Source organism: Pteropus medius, unplaced genomic scaffold (genome assembly GCF_902729225.1).
Source record: "Pteropus medius unplaced genomic scaffold, Ma_sr-lr_union100, whole genome shotgun sequence".
Lineage (NCBI taxonomy): Eukaryota > Metazoa > Chordata > Mammalia > Chiroptera > Pteropodidae > Pteropus > Pteropus medius.
Window position 1 is genome coordinate 7,166,615 of NW_024349799.1, and position 17,045 is coordinate 7,183,659.

General features: G+C 44.3%; 1 protein-coding gene across 11 annotated transcripts in view; it reads right to left on the minus strand.

Moving 5' to 3' along the window:
• MYO19 (myosin XIX) overlaps nucleotides 1-17,045 on the minus strand; it is a 28,963-nt gene that overhangs the window by 10,940 nt on the left and 978 nt on the right. For 5 of the 11 annotated variants that reach the window (XM_039885854.1, XM_039885857.1, XM_039885855.1 and 2 more), the window contains 13 exons: nucleotides 15,733-15,826; nucleotides 12,786-12,990; nucleotides 12,294-12,442; nucleotides 10,669-10,782; nucleotides 6,227-6,359; nucleotides 5,500-5,569; nucleotides 4,832-4,934; nucleotides 4,117-4,213; nucleotides 3,902-3,978; nucleotides 2,414-2,504; nucleotides 1,833-2,004; nucleotides 1,573-1,695; nucleotides 43-116 (listed from right to left, as the gene is read on the minus strand). In XM_039885854.1, the coding sequence (XP_039741788.1) occupies nucleotides 43-116; nucleotides 1,573-1,695; nucleotides 1,833-2,004; nucleotides 2,414-2,504; nucleotides 3,902-3,978; nucleotides 4,117-4,213; nucleotides 4,832-4,934; nucleotides 5,500-5,569; nucleotides 6,227-6,359; nucleotides 10,669-10,782; nucleotides 12,294-12,442; nucleotides 12,786-12,990; nucleotides 15,733-15,744 (1,420 nt within the window). In that variant the 5' untranslated portion in view covers nucleotides 15,745-15,826. Of the gene's footprint in view, nucleotides 1-42; nucleotides 117-1,572; nucleotides 1,696-1,832; nucleotides 2,005-2,413; nucleotides 2,505-3,901; nucleotides 3,979-4,116; nucleotides 4,214-4,831; nucleotides 4,935-5,499; nucleotides 5,570-6,226; nucleotides 6,360-10,668; nucleotides 10,783-12,293; nucleotides 12,443-12,785; nucleotides 12,991-15,732; nucleotides 15,827-17,045 lie in introns of those variants that run through there. The other 6 variants (XM_039885859.1, XM_039885858.1, XM_039885863.1 and 3 more) reach the window with 5 other exon arrangements.

Sequence of the window (17,045 nt, forward strand, 5' to 3'; positions counted from 1 at the left end):
TTTTTCTGAAGGCATGCTCCCAGCAGAGAGAGCCCCTGCTACCTATGAAAGTGGTCCAGGAGTTGGGTTCTGCACAGATGCTGCTGTTGATCACGGATACCAGCCAGTCAAACAGCCTGTTGGGCGGAGGGGGGGAAGAGTGGACTCTGGTGAGAGTGGTCAGGTTGAGCCTGAGGGCTGGCAAAAGTGCTGCTCCAGCCAGAGTGCCACACCCTGGAGAGCCTGACAAGTCAAGGGCTAAATCTTTTCCTCTGGTTTCCAGCCCAGCCTATCTTGACCTACTACAAATGTGAGCTACAGTCATGCATATTCCCAGGTACACATAAAGCTGCCTTGTCCTCTTAGCAAGACTGAGCATAGGGCCAACTAGACTCCGGGGCTAGACAGGGAGTGGTCCACCTCAGTCACATGACCCAAAACCCGGCTGATGTCTTAACTAGAAGGGACAGGGCGGGCCTGGGTGGGATTTGTAAAGAACTGAGTTCACTGGACTCTCCTGAAAAACTCAACCCGTGGAGGCCAGAGCTCAAGTCCTGTCATATTCCCCAAATGGGTCCAGCACAAGTGGGTCCCAAGTCACCTGGAGCCACAGTGATACCCTGTACTCTGGAACCACCTCCACTCTAAGAAGATGGGGTAGTTACTGTACAACATGACACTACATAAACACTATTGAGAGTTTTTCTCCTTATAGTTTTTCTTAAAGTAATTGCTTTGCAAGTTTTTTTCAGCTCAGTAAATAGTTTCTGTTTTCACAACAGGGGCTTCAAATACTCATTTGAAGTACTAAAAACAAGTGACCTAGTGATATAATGACCTGATGTTTACTGTATAAAAAATGTTCTATGACTAGAGGCTCACCCTATGATTGTCATACTTTATCTGCTCATTTTGCAGTCATTTGATGCAAAGGCTTTAAAAATCTTTGGCCTGAAATTCTGACCTGAAATTAGCTTTGAGGCAGTGGAAACTGAGTCCCCTGCTGAACTGGGTTCAGTCTGGGCCCAGCTGCCCTGGGCCATTTTCAACTCAGAGGATTTTAAACCCTCAGCAGTGCTTCTCAGGCTCTGGGCTCTTTGGGAAGTTAATGAAAGCAGAGGGACCCTCTCCTCACATGCCCAAGTTCCCATAAGCACATGCACATGCATACACACACATGTTCTATCCCATAATTTCAAAGATTTCTGGGCCCCCTGACAGCCTTACATGGCACCCTGAAGGTTCTCAGAACCCAGGGTAAGAAACCACCCTTAACCATATGGCCAGAGGGTGGAGATGCCCATATAACCCACCAGGAAAAGGCCAGGATCTCCACCCTCACCCTGTTTGGGTTCTCGCTTGCTGCACGTTATGCTAGCCAAGACCTGGATTGAGCTTCTGGCTCTACCACCATCTATCGCATTCCCCAGGTGACTACAAAGAACTGAAGTACAAAGGCACGTGGAGACAGAGGAGCCTATTTACCCTCGGGTCTGAACGTGGAAAGGCCCTAGATCACCTTTGGGGCCTGCCTTTCAGAGAGCTAGGCAGGCTTTCCTCATTTATCACCAAGGTCAAGGCAGGCTCCTGTACCTTAACAATGAGCTGAATCTAGGCCAGGCTGTGGCAACTTGCCCACGCAGAGTACTCTGGAATTGAGGCCAAGGGCCTTGCTCTGGAAAAACCCAGGAACCACTCCCTGCTATCCTCAAGGGTCTGGGGAACAGAGAGGGAAACCTGTCTCCTTTACCTGGCAGCCCTACCCCTGGGCTTGGGCCGAGTGAACGACAGTGTCCAGTTCAACTCTGGATAGGGGGAGAACTTGGGAGAAGGGCAGGGCACAGAGTGCTCACCGTGCATAGACCAGTTTGGCCAGACAGTCTCTGCGGGTGTCACACTCAGCTTGGGAGCAGGGCTTCCGGAACACCTGCTGCTGCCTGCCTGCCCTGATGGTTCTAATCTGCAGTGTTTCCAGCAGTGGGTCTTCTGGGAGACACAGCAGTGAGGCCAATGTCCTGACAGAACCTAGGAGGGACAAATCACCTTCCATCCAAACAGCCCTCTTCACAAGGCATAGCGAAGTCACTGTAGTGGAATGACGACCCACTCAAATGAACAGAAAAACCTAGGTTCTGGTGAGTGAAGAGACTTGCCAGAGGCAGGACTTGAACCTAGGACTTGTGTCCCAGTGCATACTGCTGTATGTGGGACAAATCACTTTATAGACCCTCCGACTATTACTTGCTTATCTATAAAATGGGGATGATGCTGCCTGCCTTACCAGAGACTGAGTGAGGAGTAACTTATCTAGGACAGGGCCCTACAGCTGATAGTTTAATCAAGGGTATCGACTCCAAATTTTACCCTCTGGCCTCCCATCCAATCCCACCAATGTTGGCTCCCTGGGTATGCGAATAAAGCCCCTTGCCCTCACACTTGGCATCATCCATCAGCTGGCAGGGCTGAGCTTCGTCTGAAGAGTCAGCAAACCGGACGTTGCCGAGGTGCAGCAGTCCAGCTAGGACCTAAAGGGATAGCAGAAAGAAGACATAAAGTGGGCAGCTTCTCAACAGCTGGAGCCTAGCCCGGGAGGGGCTGCTCTCCTGCTGAATATAATCGTTAACAGAATAGCAGCAGCTCCCAATTACTGCCTACTTATTACATGACTTTGTCAGATATGATTCTATTCACATTACAAACAAGAGTTTGATCTTTTCAACATCCGTTGAGGCATGTGTCCTGATGATGCCCATGACAGAGACGAGAAAGGGAGAGGTTAAATGAGAACCCAGTTAGTCTGACTTCTAATGCCTCCCAGGGCAGCCAGTGTGGGACATACTCCTGCTACTTGTAGAGCAGGCTTACTTCTGTATGGCTTGTGGGGCTTGGCTCAGGCTCCCTTTGGCCCTTTCTCAGCATTGTTGGGCTCTGAGAGCGCAGCCCTGGGGGAGGATCTGTAACCTTGGTTTCTACAGTGAGGGCCCTCTTGGCCTTAACAATCCACGTGAATGAGCCCTCTGGGGCTGTAGAAAGAAGCCTGCTGTGCCCAATGGGCAGTGTGGCTGGAGCAGAGGGTCATGCCATCCCCAAGCCAGCACTCCTGTCCAGACTCCTAGTGTTGTCCACTTGTGCTGTCCCTCTGGCCAACTGCTTGCCTGGCGGTGCCCATACTGGCCATGATCCCCTCTCTGCCTGAGCAGCCCCCATCTGGAGGTAGAGGTCACTTTCTACTGCACTGCCATCCCCACAGTGGCTTTCCTGTCTCTGCCACCAGCATATCCTATCTACACTCTCCTGTTGTTCTGGTGGGTGAGGAAGTGAGTGGGCAGGGAGGTAGTCAATAAAGAAGGATGGGAGAACGGAGGCCCCTACGGGGAGTGAGGAGCCCCAACTCACCTGGCTTAGCACTATGTCCTGAGAGGAGCGGAGGAGGGTGGGAAATCAGAATTGCTACGTCTGGTACTAACTCTATCTATATCACTTAGTGGCTTAGTGGTGTCTGACCTTGGGCAGGTCCCTTTACCTCTCTAGTTTTCTCAAGCTTAAAATGAGAATAATCTCCAAACACAAAGGACTGCTAAAAAAACCAAGTGAGTTAAGATGTGTAAACATGATTTTTAAATTTTAACATACTAGACAAATATGTGCAGCATTATTTCTCTATTCTGATTATTGCAGTAATAGCGGACGCAGGCACCTTGCCTTCTGAGCTCTGTCAATCACTGTGCTGTTCTATACTAGCACAGGGTTCCACCCTTTGTCCAGACTCAGTCACGCACAGGGGTTGTGGCCCCCTTGGAAACTGCACAGTGGGGCCCAAAGTCTTAGATCCTTGGGAAAAGAGACAAGTTCAGAGAAGGGCCCTATGAAGGGGCTGCCCATCACCTCTGCCAAATATAAGTGCCATGGCTTTCCTTCTGACCTTAAAGATGTTGTTCTGGGTGGGGGTGTCAATGCCCAAATGAAGCATGGCCTCTCTGGTCACCTCGAAACAATCCTCTGAAAAGGAAACCAGTAACAGTCCAGTGTCAAGAACAGAGGTCGGCAGGGGCAGTGAGGGGAAGGAGGGAGGCCCTGAGCAGAAGGTGGGTGGGTGCTGTTGGGCCAGCCCAGGGTGCTAGGTAAGGCTTCCCCTACCTTCCAAGGTCCTCTCTGGGTTGGGCAGCCAGGAGAAGGTGGCCCCCTCGGGGAGGTGCCACTGGAGCCTCTCCTCCACGCTGGCTCCTTTGCAAATCTGTGAGAGGGGGTACAGATGGCTGAGCAGGGGGTGAGAGGGAAGCCCAGGACTGCACAGGCCTGGGGTTGGGATGAGAGGAGTGAGAAATAGTCACAACATCGCAAGACTGTGAGGTCCTTCTAGAGCGCCCAGGGCAGACATGGAGGCAAAAGTAGCAGCAAATAGTTCGGGATGTTAACTTGATGCAAAACACCCTGCTGAGGGGGCCTGTGGTCTGACGAGGAAAGCAAAACTCCTGTCTGGGGAGCCCCCAGTCCCAATATTAGAGCAGGGAGACATACTATCCATGCCTTGGGGGACCCCCAGTTTGATGGAAGAGGAACAGCTCCAAGGAAGTCCTCATTCTGTTGATGGAGACAGCTGCCATTCTAAGGAGAGTCCTCAGTACCTCTGGTCTGATTGAGGGTGTTAAACACACCATCATGCCAAAACCATCCTGGGAACCAAGGACCAGCATGAGGCAGTGTTGCATAGTTTGTAGGAATAAGCGATGGCATCACTGAAAGCCAGGTGAAGAGGCAGGCATGAGGCATTGTGGGGAGGGTGGGCAGGAAAGAGAGGCAGACTCATCTTTGCCCTGCATCTGGGTAGCTGTGGACCCCACCTGGCACAGACCTGGTAGAAGATGTGGAAGTTCCTCTCACTGGACGCCTGGCAGGCCACTCGAGTTTTCTCCAGGAGGTAGGTCTGGACTGCGGCTCCGGTCATCTGCTGGGCCCTGGGCACAAGCAGGCCAGAGCCCATTAGTTACCCACTAATTCCATAACCATTTATTAGGCACATACTGTGTGTCAGACCACAACCTTGCAATGCCCCCAAGCTCTTCAACTTATCCAATGGGGTTCATGAGGACTAGGGACCACTCAATAGGTACTTGGGGGTTCTGGGACATTTTCTTGCGAGCAGCTCAGGTGGGTGGGGACAAGGCTTTAGTACATTTTGCCTCATCCCAAGGCAGGAGCAGAAGCCCCAGCTTCAAGCTCAGAGGTGTGGCCTAGAGAGGGAGCTGTTTAACTACAAGTTCCCAAGCAATGGTAGAAGTCAGAAGGAATACAGAGGAGGTGACAAGCACACTGCCCCAGGGGCCTTCAGGCTGAAGTAGTTATAGTTCTTTTGGTTCAAAGCTCAACCTTGGGGTTCATTGCACCTAACGAATCCCCACGTACGTGCATGCCAGGAGGTACAGGGTTCTGCCCATAGGGGTGGCACAGGCTGGAGACTGCCCAGCCACTTGCAAACTCCTTGCCCACCCTCCCTTCAACCAGGGTGGCAGCAGCAATTACCTGTTCAGCTGGAGCTGGATGAACTTCCCAAAGCGACTGCTGTTGTTATTCCTCAGCGTGCACGCATTCCCTACAGATCACACTTCTGTTTATACCACTCCCCTATGTTTATAGAATCCTTATGGGTCAAGATGGCTGCAGGTCTACTGGGGTCATGTCTCTAACCTCAAGTCACCTAAAGGCCCCTTTGTTGGTTTCCATGACACAGAGGACACTTGGGAAAGGGCACTTGGGCTTCGGAAAGTGTGATCAGAAGAGTTAGAAATTCCTGGCAATGAACTGAAATGAGCAAGGCTAGGTAGCCAGGGGCTGTTGTCTTTAAAGAGAGAGTCAAAAACAACAACTGTCACTATTGAGTTAGACAGTAAGGCACAACATAGAGTTTCGACATGGACACTAATTGTGGTCCAACCTTAGACAACTCCCCTTCTTCTCTGAACTATCAGGAAATTGTATGGAAGGACAGGACTTGGACTAGGTGAGCAACAAAGTCCTCTCCAGTATCACTGTTAAATCTGCCTAGGCTAGATGGAGGGGATGACCAAATGATGGTAACTCTACTGGAAAGAAGCTAAGGATACCTGGGAAGAGGCTGGGGGTTCAAGGCAGTGAATGATACACTCATCCTTCAACCCCCAAAGAGAGAGTCTCACTGCTCCTTTCCCTGGAAGGTGGCAATCCCAGAGGAAATGGGACTGAAGTCCTGTGCAGAGGACACTGAGCTCACCAAAAGCTTCCATGACAGGGTTGGAGTTCAAGATTCGCTGCTCGATCCTCTCTGCGATCTTGTGGCTCTCCCAGGATGTGGGTGAGGCAGCCACTACAGCATAGAACTTCATCAGGGAGCGGGATGTCCATGTCTGCAGCAGAAACAGCCCTGTGGGACCTGTGTCCAAGTTCCCTCCAACTCCTGAGCCTGCCTGAGGGAATGGTGCCCACTAGCACCCTCTTCTCCATCAGGGGCAGTACTGACCAAATGCGTGAGTGCCGAGTTAGACCATGTCTTTAGGTGAGGCACTTCCCCCCTCTGTGAAATGGGGGTACTCACTTTTCCAGAGGATGCATTTGAGAAACAAGGTGGGGCAGGGGGTGGGGCGGGCTGGAGCAGAGAAGGGACAACACGGCCTGACCTCAGCAGGTTATTCAGTGTTTCTGATGGCTCACAGTTGATATTGGTTACTCTGAGCAAAGAAGATTTTCCATGCATTTTCTTACCAAGTCTATAGGTGCAGGTGCAATTATATGTTTTCAAAATGATGAAACCGAGCCATGGGAAAATTTTAAATTTTATTAAAGATCATATATCTAGTAAATGATAGTAGGGCTCTGATTTATACCCAGGCAATCTAATTATAAAATTTCTACTGTTTTATTTTTAATCAGCTGAAATGAGATATTTTCATTTTAATTTCTAATTATTTGTTGCTAGGACATAGAAATTGATTTTTATATATTGACTCTGTATCTGTCACTTTCTTAAACTATACCTCACTACAACTTGTTACAGTAGCTTTTTTGTAAATTCTTTAGGTCTATGAAATGGGAGATGTTCCATCTCTTTTATTTTCTCAAATAATTGTGTAGAATTAATAACATTACTTTCTTAAATACTTGGTAGAATTCACAAGTGAAGCCACTTGGGACTGGAGCTTTCTTTGTGGAAAGGTTTTAAACTATGACTTCAATTTCTTTTATAGACTTCAGGTTATATGAGCTTCAATATTTTGTATATTTCAAAATATTTCTCCATTTCATCTAAATTGTAGAATTTGTTGGAATAAAGTTGTTCATAATAATCTTTTATCAGTGTTATGATTTTTATTTAGATTGATAGTTATATCTTTTTTATTTCTAACATTGGTAGTTTGTGTCTTTTTCTGTCTTTGAATACAGGGTTATCAATTTTTTATTAATCTTTTTAAAAAAATAGCCTATTTCTCATTATTTTTGTTATCTATTTTTTTGGTTTTTCACTATTTCCTTTTTCTGCTTACTTTGGGTTTACCTTATTCTACCTCCCCCTCCCCAAATTTCTTAAGGTAGAAGCCCAGATAATTGATTTGAATTGTCTATTCTTTTCTAATATAAGCATTTAATGCTTCAGATTTCTCTGGAGGCACTGCTGTTATTTTTAAAGCATAAATTTTGACACGTTGTGCTTTCATTTTCATTCAGTTCAACAACTTTCTAAATATCCCTTGTTTTCATCTTTGACCCTTAGGACATTTAAAAGAATGTTTAATTTCCAAATGTTTTGGGATTTTCTATTTATTTCTATTTCAATTCTCCTTAGGATAGAGAAGTTTGTATGATTTTAATCTTTTCAAATTGAGATTTGTTTTATGACAGAATACGTTCAACATTGGTGAATGTTCCATGTGTACCTGAAAAAAACACTCAAATTTCAAACTATAATTTTATCTATTTCTGCTTTCAATTCTATCAGTTTTTGCTTCGTGTATTTTGAAACCATTAGTAGATATATACTTTAGTATTATTTTTTCTTCTTGATGAATATACCAATTTATCATTATGAAATGTCTCATCTTACCTTAGTAACATTCCTTGTTCTAAAATCTAGTTTCTTCCATATTACCATAACTACTTCAAATTTCCTTTGATTAGTGTTGGAATAGTATATCTTTTTCCCATTTTTTTTTTTTTTACTTTGAATCTATGTCTTAATAATTATATTGGGTTTCTTAAAGATATCATGTAATTTGAGCCTTATTAAAAAAAAAAAAAGTCCAATCTGACATTCTTTGTTTTTTAATTGGAAAGTTTAGTCCATTTACATTTACTGTAATAATTACTACGGTTGGGTTTAAATCTACCATCTTTTTTCTTTTTCTTTTTTTAATGTCTACAGCACCCGGTCTTCCTAGGTGGTCTCCCATCCAAGTACTAACCCTGCTTAGCTTCTGAGATCAGACAGGATTGGGTGTGTTCAGGATGGCATGGCTGTAGACCATCTTATTTCTTTTTGATTTGTTCTTTGTGATCTTTGTTACTTTTTTTATTGCTTAAAGTTGAATTTAGTACTTTTAGATTCTATTGTATCTCCACAATAAACTGTTACCATTTTTGTTTTAGAGTAAATTATCTTTTAAAGAGATAAAATAATTTTTTACATCTCCAGTATTCTTTATTCCTTTGTATCAACCCAAATATTCACTGGGTTTCATGTTCCTTTGGCCTAAAAAACTTCCTTTAATATTTCTTGTAGTACGGATCTGCTGGCAATTAATTCCCTAACTTTTCTCTGAAAGTCTTTATTTCACTTTCATTTTTGAAAGACAGTTTTGCTAGTAATAGAATTCTAGGTTGACAGATATTTTCTTTCAGCACTTTAAAGATGTCACTCCATTATCTTTGGGCTTGCAGTTTTTGACAAGATGCCTGTTGTCATTCTTTGTTTCTCTTTACGTAATGTTTAGTTTCCTGGCTTTAAGATTTTCTCTTTACATTTGGTTTGCAGCAATCTGACTATGTGTTTAGGTGTATTCTTTGTTTCATCCAGCTTAGTGTTTCCTGAACTTCTAGGATCTGTACTTGCCATCTTTTGTTAAGTTTGTAAGATATTACTTCTGACTCATGTTCTCTTTCTCCTGGGACACCAATTACAAGTATGGTAAACAATTTGATATTGTATCACAGCTCTTGAATGCACTTTATTTTTCAATTTGGATTTCTATTGACCTACTGTCAAGTTCACTGATGTATTCTTCTGCATGTCTAGTCTGCTGATAAGCATAAAGAAACTGTTCATCATGTTTTAAATTTTTATCATTTCCATTTAAATATTTATAGTTTCCATCTCTCTGATGAAGAGATTGGAAAAATATTCTGGAGACACTGACAAGCTTGTAAGAAAAGTTACAAACACTCATGGTCCCACAAGTTTAGAAAGCTACTTATAGTGAAGCCTCCTATACATTAACAGAGAGATTCTAATCAGTTGCTTAATGCCTTATTAAGTATGAACAGAAATTCAAGGATCATTAACTATTTGATAAAGTTCTTTTACATAAATTTTTTACATGAATGACAACAACAATCGCAGGAAAAGGAGCTAAAAGAGTTAATGTAAAGAGAAGACAAGTAAAAAGCATGAAATACTCTCAAGGATAAGAGAACACACTAAACCTATGAAATAAGATGCTGGGGGAAAAACAATATTCAGAGAACAAGGAAGAAAAAAAATTCTAAATTCAAGAAAATTGAAAGGTATTTTTTAAGAGGCAAAAAAAAAAAAAAAAGTGAAAGGTAGAGAACATCTCCTAGAAGATAGAACAAAATGCTAAGAGACAGAATAGGTGAGAAAGATATTAGACAATCAAATTCCCTATTAACAGGAGCTCCAGAAAGAGAAAACAGAGGGGATTAAATGATTAGATATAATAAAAAAAAATTTCCCCCCAAAAAACATGAGTTTCCAAATTAAAAAGACCCACAACAAAGTATCCAGCATAGTAGGTGAAAAAAGACTATGCCAAGATCTATCACTGTGAATTTTAATACCTATGCAGAGAAAAATAAGACCCCAAAAGCTTTTGGAAAGGAAAAACAAATCACTATGGATTGGGATTCTCAACAGCAACATTCAAAATAACACATAAAAAAAAAAACTTCTAAATTTGGAAATGAAATGATTTCCAATGTGCAATTATAAAACCTAGACAACATATCAAATTTGAGGTGGAATAAACATTTTTAGATGCGCAATAATACAAAAATTTGCCTTTCATTTACCACTTTTGTCAGGAAGCTTCTAAAGGATGCGCTCCATAAAAACAAGGCAGTAAAAGAAGCAGAAACCATGGGTTCCAGCAATGGAGGATTTATTATGGGACAGAGGGTAATCTTGATCCCCAGAGTGAGGCAGAGAGCTCCCAGGTAATAGCTGTATGGCAGCAGTCCTAGGCAGCCACCAGTCCAGACTGGAGCAGATGATCTGAGAGCTCTAGGAAGGGCATTGTGGGGTGGGGGTGGGGGGGAAGACCTGATGTTCTTGCCAGTTAGATAGTCTGGAAAAGCTCTGGTGACAAGTTTGGTAATAATTTAACAATAGGCATATAGAAACTAAATGAGTGAAACAAACGACTCCCTGCCTCTCTGTTCACCCAGCCAAGTCACGAAGCTGACAGGGTGGGAAAGAGGCCCTCCTACCTTTCCAGCACCACTCTCTCCACTGACAACAATAGACTGGTTGACTGGCTCGATCAGGCTCTTGACATTTCTGTAGGTCTGTTCACCCACGGTGAAGATGTGGGGCTTCAGTTTCTGAAACATGAAGGGGTGAAAGGTCACATGAGGAAATGCCTGTCTTTAAGGAGTGGTTGATCCAATGATGGCTCAGATAGGGAGGCTTCCTCTAGAAAAATTTCCTAGATGTAACAGTGTTAGGCCCAACTGCGCCTTTACCCACTCATCTTCTCTCAGTCTGGAAGCAGTGCTGGCCTTGAACACATCATCCTCCTATCTTATCTTAATAGTTTTATTCTGCTCTTTATTATTTTACGTTATAGTACTTTGCAGTTTGCAGAGAACTTTCTTCCAAGTTACTGCCTAAGAAGTCTGTGCATTAGTTGGCTAGCTAACCCTATTTTTTAAATGAGAAATCTGAGGTTCTGAGGGGTTAAAGAACCTTTCTGAGGCCACTCAGAAAGTAAGTGCAACCATGTGATTTGAATCTCAAGGCTACTGTTCTCTTTTCCATCACCAAATGTTATCCTCAATGTGCTGGGCATCAAGCTGGGCACTGGGGAAACAGAAGGGACAGTGACATGGCTTCTGCCTTTGAGGAGGCAGACAGTTTAGATATGGGCTCTTAGGACAGACTTCACATGGATTCCACTTGGACATTTAACCACGCATGAGTTTCTGGAGGGCCAGGCCATCTGCATAATGCCTAGTCAGCCTAACACTGCCCACCCAGCAATGATCACTTGCCCACAGCTTCCTGGAGAATATATAGTTTTGGATATAGTGTCAGAATATATAGTGTCAGAGCAGTCTCTCAGTCTGCTTTTGCCCCAGTCACCTGGACTGTTACAAAGCCTCCAACTGTTCTCCCTGCTTCCTGTCTCACCTTCCTGAACACAACTTCCCCAACTTCCAGAGTAATTATCCCCACAGTAGGCTCCATTTAGTCCCACCTCCACTCCTGGTGAAGCTTTGCGAACTCTCTCTGCCTACTGTGGTGCTTCAGACCCTTCAGCACCAGCCTCAGCTTATTTCTCTTCCTACCTCATCTACTGCCTCTCTACTCAACAGCCCCCTCCCACCAGCAAGTCTGACCTTGCCTCTCCCCGAACACAACTAGTCTATTCCCTGCCTGCACCACTCCCATCCCCATCCCCATCAGAATTTACCATTTTCCTAGATGAACGTGTGCTGAATTTTCTAGGGCAATCCTTATCACATGTAATTTTATTCTTTTCCGAAAAAGTGGTTTGTTAAATACAGAAATATACTTTGTAAATCCTTTCTTATTAATAGTCACAAAAAAGAAAAAAATACTTTGTCCTATGGCCTTATTTCAGGTTCCAAACTCAGTTAAACAAATATTTATTTATCTCCTACTTTGTATCACAGTCATGTGTCCAAAATTCTTCGAGATCCTAGTGGGCAGGGCTGTGGTACCAGCAGGTTTTGAATAACTGCATGGCTGGTGAATCGATGGATAAAGACAGAGAAGCTGCAAAGAGGCCTAGGTGGAAGAGGGCTGTTGGGTAGAGAGGCAGTAGATAAGGTAGGGGAGCCCTCAGGCCCAGGAAGTAGCTGAGTCTTACCTGGGGCTGAGGAGCAGCATGGTACTCTTTCATCAGCTCTGGCAAGTAGAGCTGAGGGACGGGCTTGAAGGGGTTCAGAGCCACCAGGGTGCAGCCAGCATTGGTGTAGAATGTGTCTGCCATGTACCGGGCCTGCAAACACCTCAGGACTGAGGCAAAGGTGCCTTTAGCAAACTCTAGCTCAAAAGTAGACACAAGTACACACAGACAAACATCCACCTAACAGTGTTCCCTCTGCAATTAGCCAAGAGCCATTAGATCCCAGCAGCTCCCTGATGAATAGGCACAAGATCTAATTAAGATGAATGCCAAATCTGGAGCAAAGTCTGTGCTGAGAGCCCAGGTGCAGCTGCCAGGCAGGTCTGGAACAGCTGATCTGGCTCCAGGTCAGGAGTCCTGCCTGCCTCAGTCTGGCCAGGGGAAGCTGTGCTAAATACCTACACCATACCTCCACCCTCTTGGAGATGGCACTCTAGAGGAGGAGGCCCATACCTGTCTCTAGTGTCACAGGATTCACCTTGGTGAGGTCATCCAGCAGGTGCAATGGGGCGTCCTGGCCCAGGAACTCCTGCAAGTCTTCTCTGAGTTCTCCACCATGGGCATTGGGACCTGAACTGTGGCCATTCACCTGGGAGGGAATAACAAGGCCAGGAGAGCAGGGGCTCAGACCAGCTGGCAGCTCTGTAGAGGTGGAGGCCTGTACAGTAGAAAGACAAAAGGCCTCTAGCATCATAGTATGGTTGGGCTCAAATTTCAGATCTGCCGCTTACCAGGCCTAAGAGCCTAGGTAAGTTACTTAACCTCTCTGAACCAGCTTATTTGTAAATAAGGAAAATAAATCCAGTTCACAGGGCCATGGGGAAGAAAAGTAAGAAGAGATATACAAAGCACTTAGTGCCTGGCACACAGTATGCACTCAATAAATCAATAAGTGGTATACCCTCTCCTATGCCTGAGCTCCAGCTTCCAGGCTGGCCAGCTACTAGCCTTACTGGGCCTGGCAGAGGTGGGGCCCATGGTGGAGGGCTGCTATAGGAATATCACAAAGGAAAAGAACCATGGTTTAGGCCTTTTTTGAAAGAAACCATTCAACTTGAGATGAAAAATCAGCTGTAAGGTAGCCTCATGCTTTCATCACCTGCCTCTTGGGGCTTAAATTTAAGCCGGCTCATTACATAATTAGTTTCCTCTGCGCTGGCTCAGAAGTCAGATGAGGTCAAGAATAGGCACCAAGGGAAAACCTCTCCCTTGCCCATGCTTGGTGCCAACATTTTCCACATGTTTCCTCTTTTTCTCCTCTAGTCTCCCAGGGCTGTAAGGAAAATGGGGTGGGAATAGAAGACAGTAACCTGGCTGAAATTTGCTTTTGGAGGAAAAATGCATGAGTTTCCAATGAGACTAGTGAACCATACAAGTTCAAACCCCTCAAGGTAGCAAGTGTCATCTGAGAAGCCCAGTAACAGTTTTTTTTTTCCAAAGATGTTGCCTCTTCTCTGAACTTGTCCACAAAAGCACAAGTCAGGCTCTTGGCTTCCAGAATAAGTGCATAAGAGCATGGCTGAACCATGCAAATCCTTCTGCTTTAGTGGGGGAAAAAAATTACTCACAAACCCACCCATAATTTATGAACAGCTCTGATCCAACCAGAGGCAGCCGAATGATCAGGAGCCTGAACTTGCATGCTAGACTGCCTGGGTTTGAATCCTGATTCTTCCACTTACTAGTTGTATAATCTTATGTAAATTTTTAAATCTTTGTGCTTCAATTTTCCCCATCTGTAAAATGGGAATGGTGGTAGCACCCATGTCAGAGATGCTAATAAATGCATAAAATATTTTAAAAAGGCACCTGGTATATGCCCCCAAAAGTTAGCTGGTATTCTTTTAAGAGCAGCTGTTCTAATTAGGCAATAATCTATCAAGGGCCTTAAAACTATATATGTCCCTTAAGCCTGCAATTCTTAAGCCTGCTTCTAAAAAATGATCCTACATAAAGGCCATAAAAATGTTCGGTATACATAGAAACATTTATAACTGTAAAAAGCTGAAAACACAAATTTCCAAGTAGTAGACAGCTTATAGTATATCCTTATAATGTAATAAAGCAGGTTTCAAAAAAGTATGATACCTTGAAAATGTTTTTAAAATATATATAGGTGAAAAAAAAGTCTAAGATACTCTCTAAAATGTTGGTTATTTTTAGGTAGTACAATCATGGTTAATCTTAATGTTCTTTTTTGCTTATCTATTATTTTCCACATTTCTTATAATGAATGTGACCTTAAATAAGTCACTTAACCTCTCTGAGCCCTTTATCCAAAATGAGGACATAATAGCACTGTATATAATACTGTATCTTTCTCAAGGACTAAACAAAATTACATGTGTAAAATGCTAGCATAGTGCCTACTACATAGCAAAGGCTCAACAGAGAGTAGCTGCTACTATGATAATGAATATTACTGCTATTTTAATAAGAAAAAAAGTTAAAAACAAACAATAAAAAGTCCAGAGCAGACATCTATCCTGCCTCTCTCTAGCCTTCAAGCCCGTTTCATGAGCCAAAAGACTGAAAGGTCAAGCAGTGGTGTCTACCATGGCTCTCTTGAGGCTGGCTGGCCTCACACTCAGGCACTGCTGAATCTCAGGCACTTACTACCTAGGACTCCACTAGACCATGAGTTCCTTGAGGGCAGGTATCATCTTAAATATCTGCCTCAGCCCAGTGCCTGGCAACACTTAGTAAATAAAAACTCGGCAATTATCTACTCGGCAATTATCTCTCTGGACCAAGAGCTGCATGTGAGAGATGTTATGGGTATGAGATGAGGTTCTACAGTGAAGGGTAATTTGGAATCCTGCAGGCCTGGGGCCATAGTAGCCTTTTCAGAGGGGCAAAAAGTTCGGGACTAAGGGTAGGTTTCATATCCTAATAGTAACCCATGCACCCGATGATCCATTCATCAGAATCCTTCTCTATTTCCACATAGTTCATCTCCCACATTTTTGCACAGGCAGACCTCTTTGCCTGGACTGCTTGTTTTCCTTCTCCACTTGGCTAATTCCTACTTATTCTTTAAGACTCAGCTTCAAGGAACACCTCCTTTTGGAAGCTCCAGGCTTCCACTGTACTTCAACAATTTAGGATGGCAGGGACATCTCTCAGGACCTCCTTACTAGTTAGGCTTGTGAGGTCACCAAAGTGCCCTCAGGATTCCCTTACCCATCTCAGGGGAAAGAGCTAAAAAATACAACAAGAGATTCAAAATTGATATCAGGAAGAGGTTCTTGACAACAGGTGAAAGGCATTGGAATAACTATATGAAGAAAGAAAAGACCTTTAAGAGGTCTTTCCCTCCTTTCCAGGTCAGGACACTGAAACTTCATTCAGACAAGCAAAAGATGGGAAGGGGCCTGGGTTTCTAAGGGTGAAGTTTTACCTGCTGGAGCATCTTGCTTCAATGTGGTCAGCCAGGTCATGGGTCCAGCAAAGGGCTCAGTTCTGGAGGAATCTGAGATGAGTCATTCCAGAGCCTGTGGCATGAGAGAGAAGACAAGGGCCACAAGCACAGGTGAGAGCTTCTCCAGGGTGACTCACTCCTCTCAACAAGCAGAAGGAATCAAAATGAGAACCAGAGTGAGCCTGGGCAGAGAAAGGAGAGTCTTTCCTGTCCCTGCCAATTAGGGAAGAGGGGAAACTTTTACGAGCGCTTCTGGAGGTTCCCTGGGCTTCTCTGGGATTAGTTTTACTATAGGGATTTGAAATGGGGCTGCAACTCTTCTGGGTCAGTATGACATGGAGGATGAAGACACCAAGAGACAGAGAAGCCTTGCGCTCTACCCTCTCCACTAGAAAGAAATATCCTATTTTAGTATAGCCAATAGTTGGCTGGGTGGGAGGCTGGAGTCAACTTGATGCTCCAGAAAAGCTGTTGTGTGGGAGGGAAATCACAGCTCAGTCATTCATTGTAAGTCACATCACTTTCCTGGCCCACTGATTTCTCATCTTGAAAATGGAGACAGTAAAATTTATCTCACAAGAAGTAGTTGTGAAGGTCAATGAGGTCATGGATTGGAAGCACCTTACAAAGTACAAATCTGAATATTCACTTTCAGGGAGAATTTTGTTAGCAAAACCAACAATATTTAGGGGCACTAATCAGGTGGAACAATCCAGTGTCGATTTTAAGAAGGGCGAGGATTTCAGAGGAGGGGAATTGGTCTGAGAGATGGAGTATTGTGAGGCTGGGCCTAGGCCAGTCTCTGAAAAACTGTAAATGACCCCCAGACTCAATTTCCCAGGCCTTACACTGCCCCAGCAAGGAGGGATGAAGATGAGGGGTGTCTGTAATGGATTAACCCTGGTGAAGACTTTCCTGAGGCTCTGAATACATCTAGCCTTTGAAAGAACTCAAGGATAGGAATTTCCATGGAAATAGGAAAATGGGTAACTCAGGCTGAGAAGGGCATCAGGACTGTGTTGGACATTCACCCTGGATACTGACTGTCTCCAGTCCAAGGGAGATTCATGCAGAGGACGCCAGAACTCAAGGAGAACAAGCTTTCTCAACTGAAAGTTCATCTTAGAGAGGACCCGAGGCAGAGCACAACAGGTGGGGTCAGAATCCAAATCCCATGCCCCTTCGGATGCACATCACTAGAGCTCTCTAAGCTTTATTTCCACTTTTGCAAAACAGAATACTAATATCCAGACCTCACGATGCAGAGTTCAGGATCAAATGGGCTAGTTAGT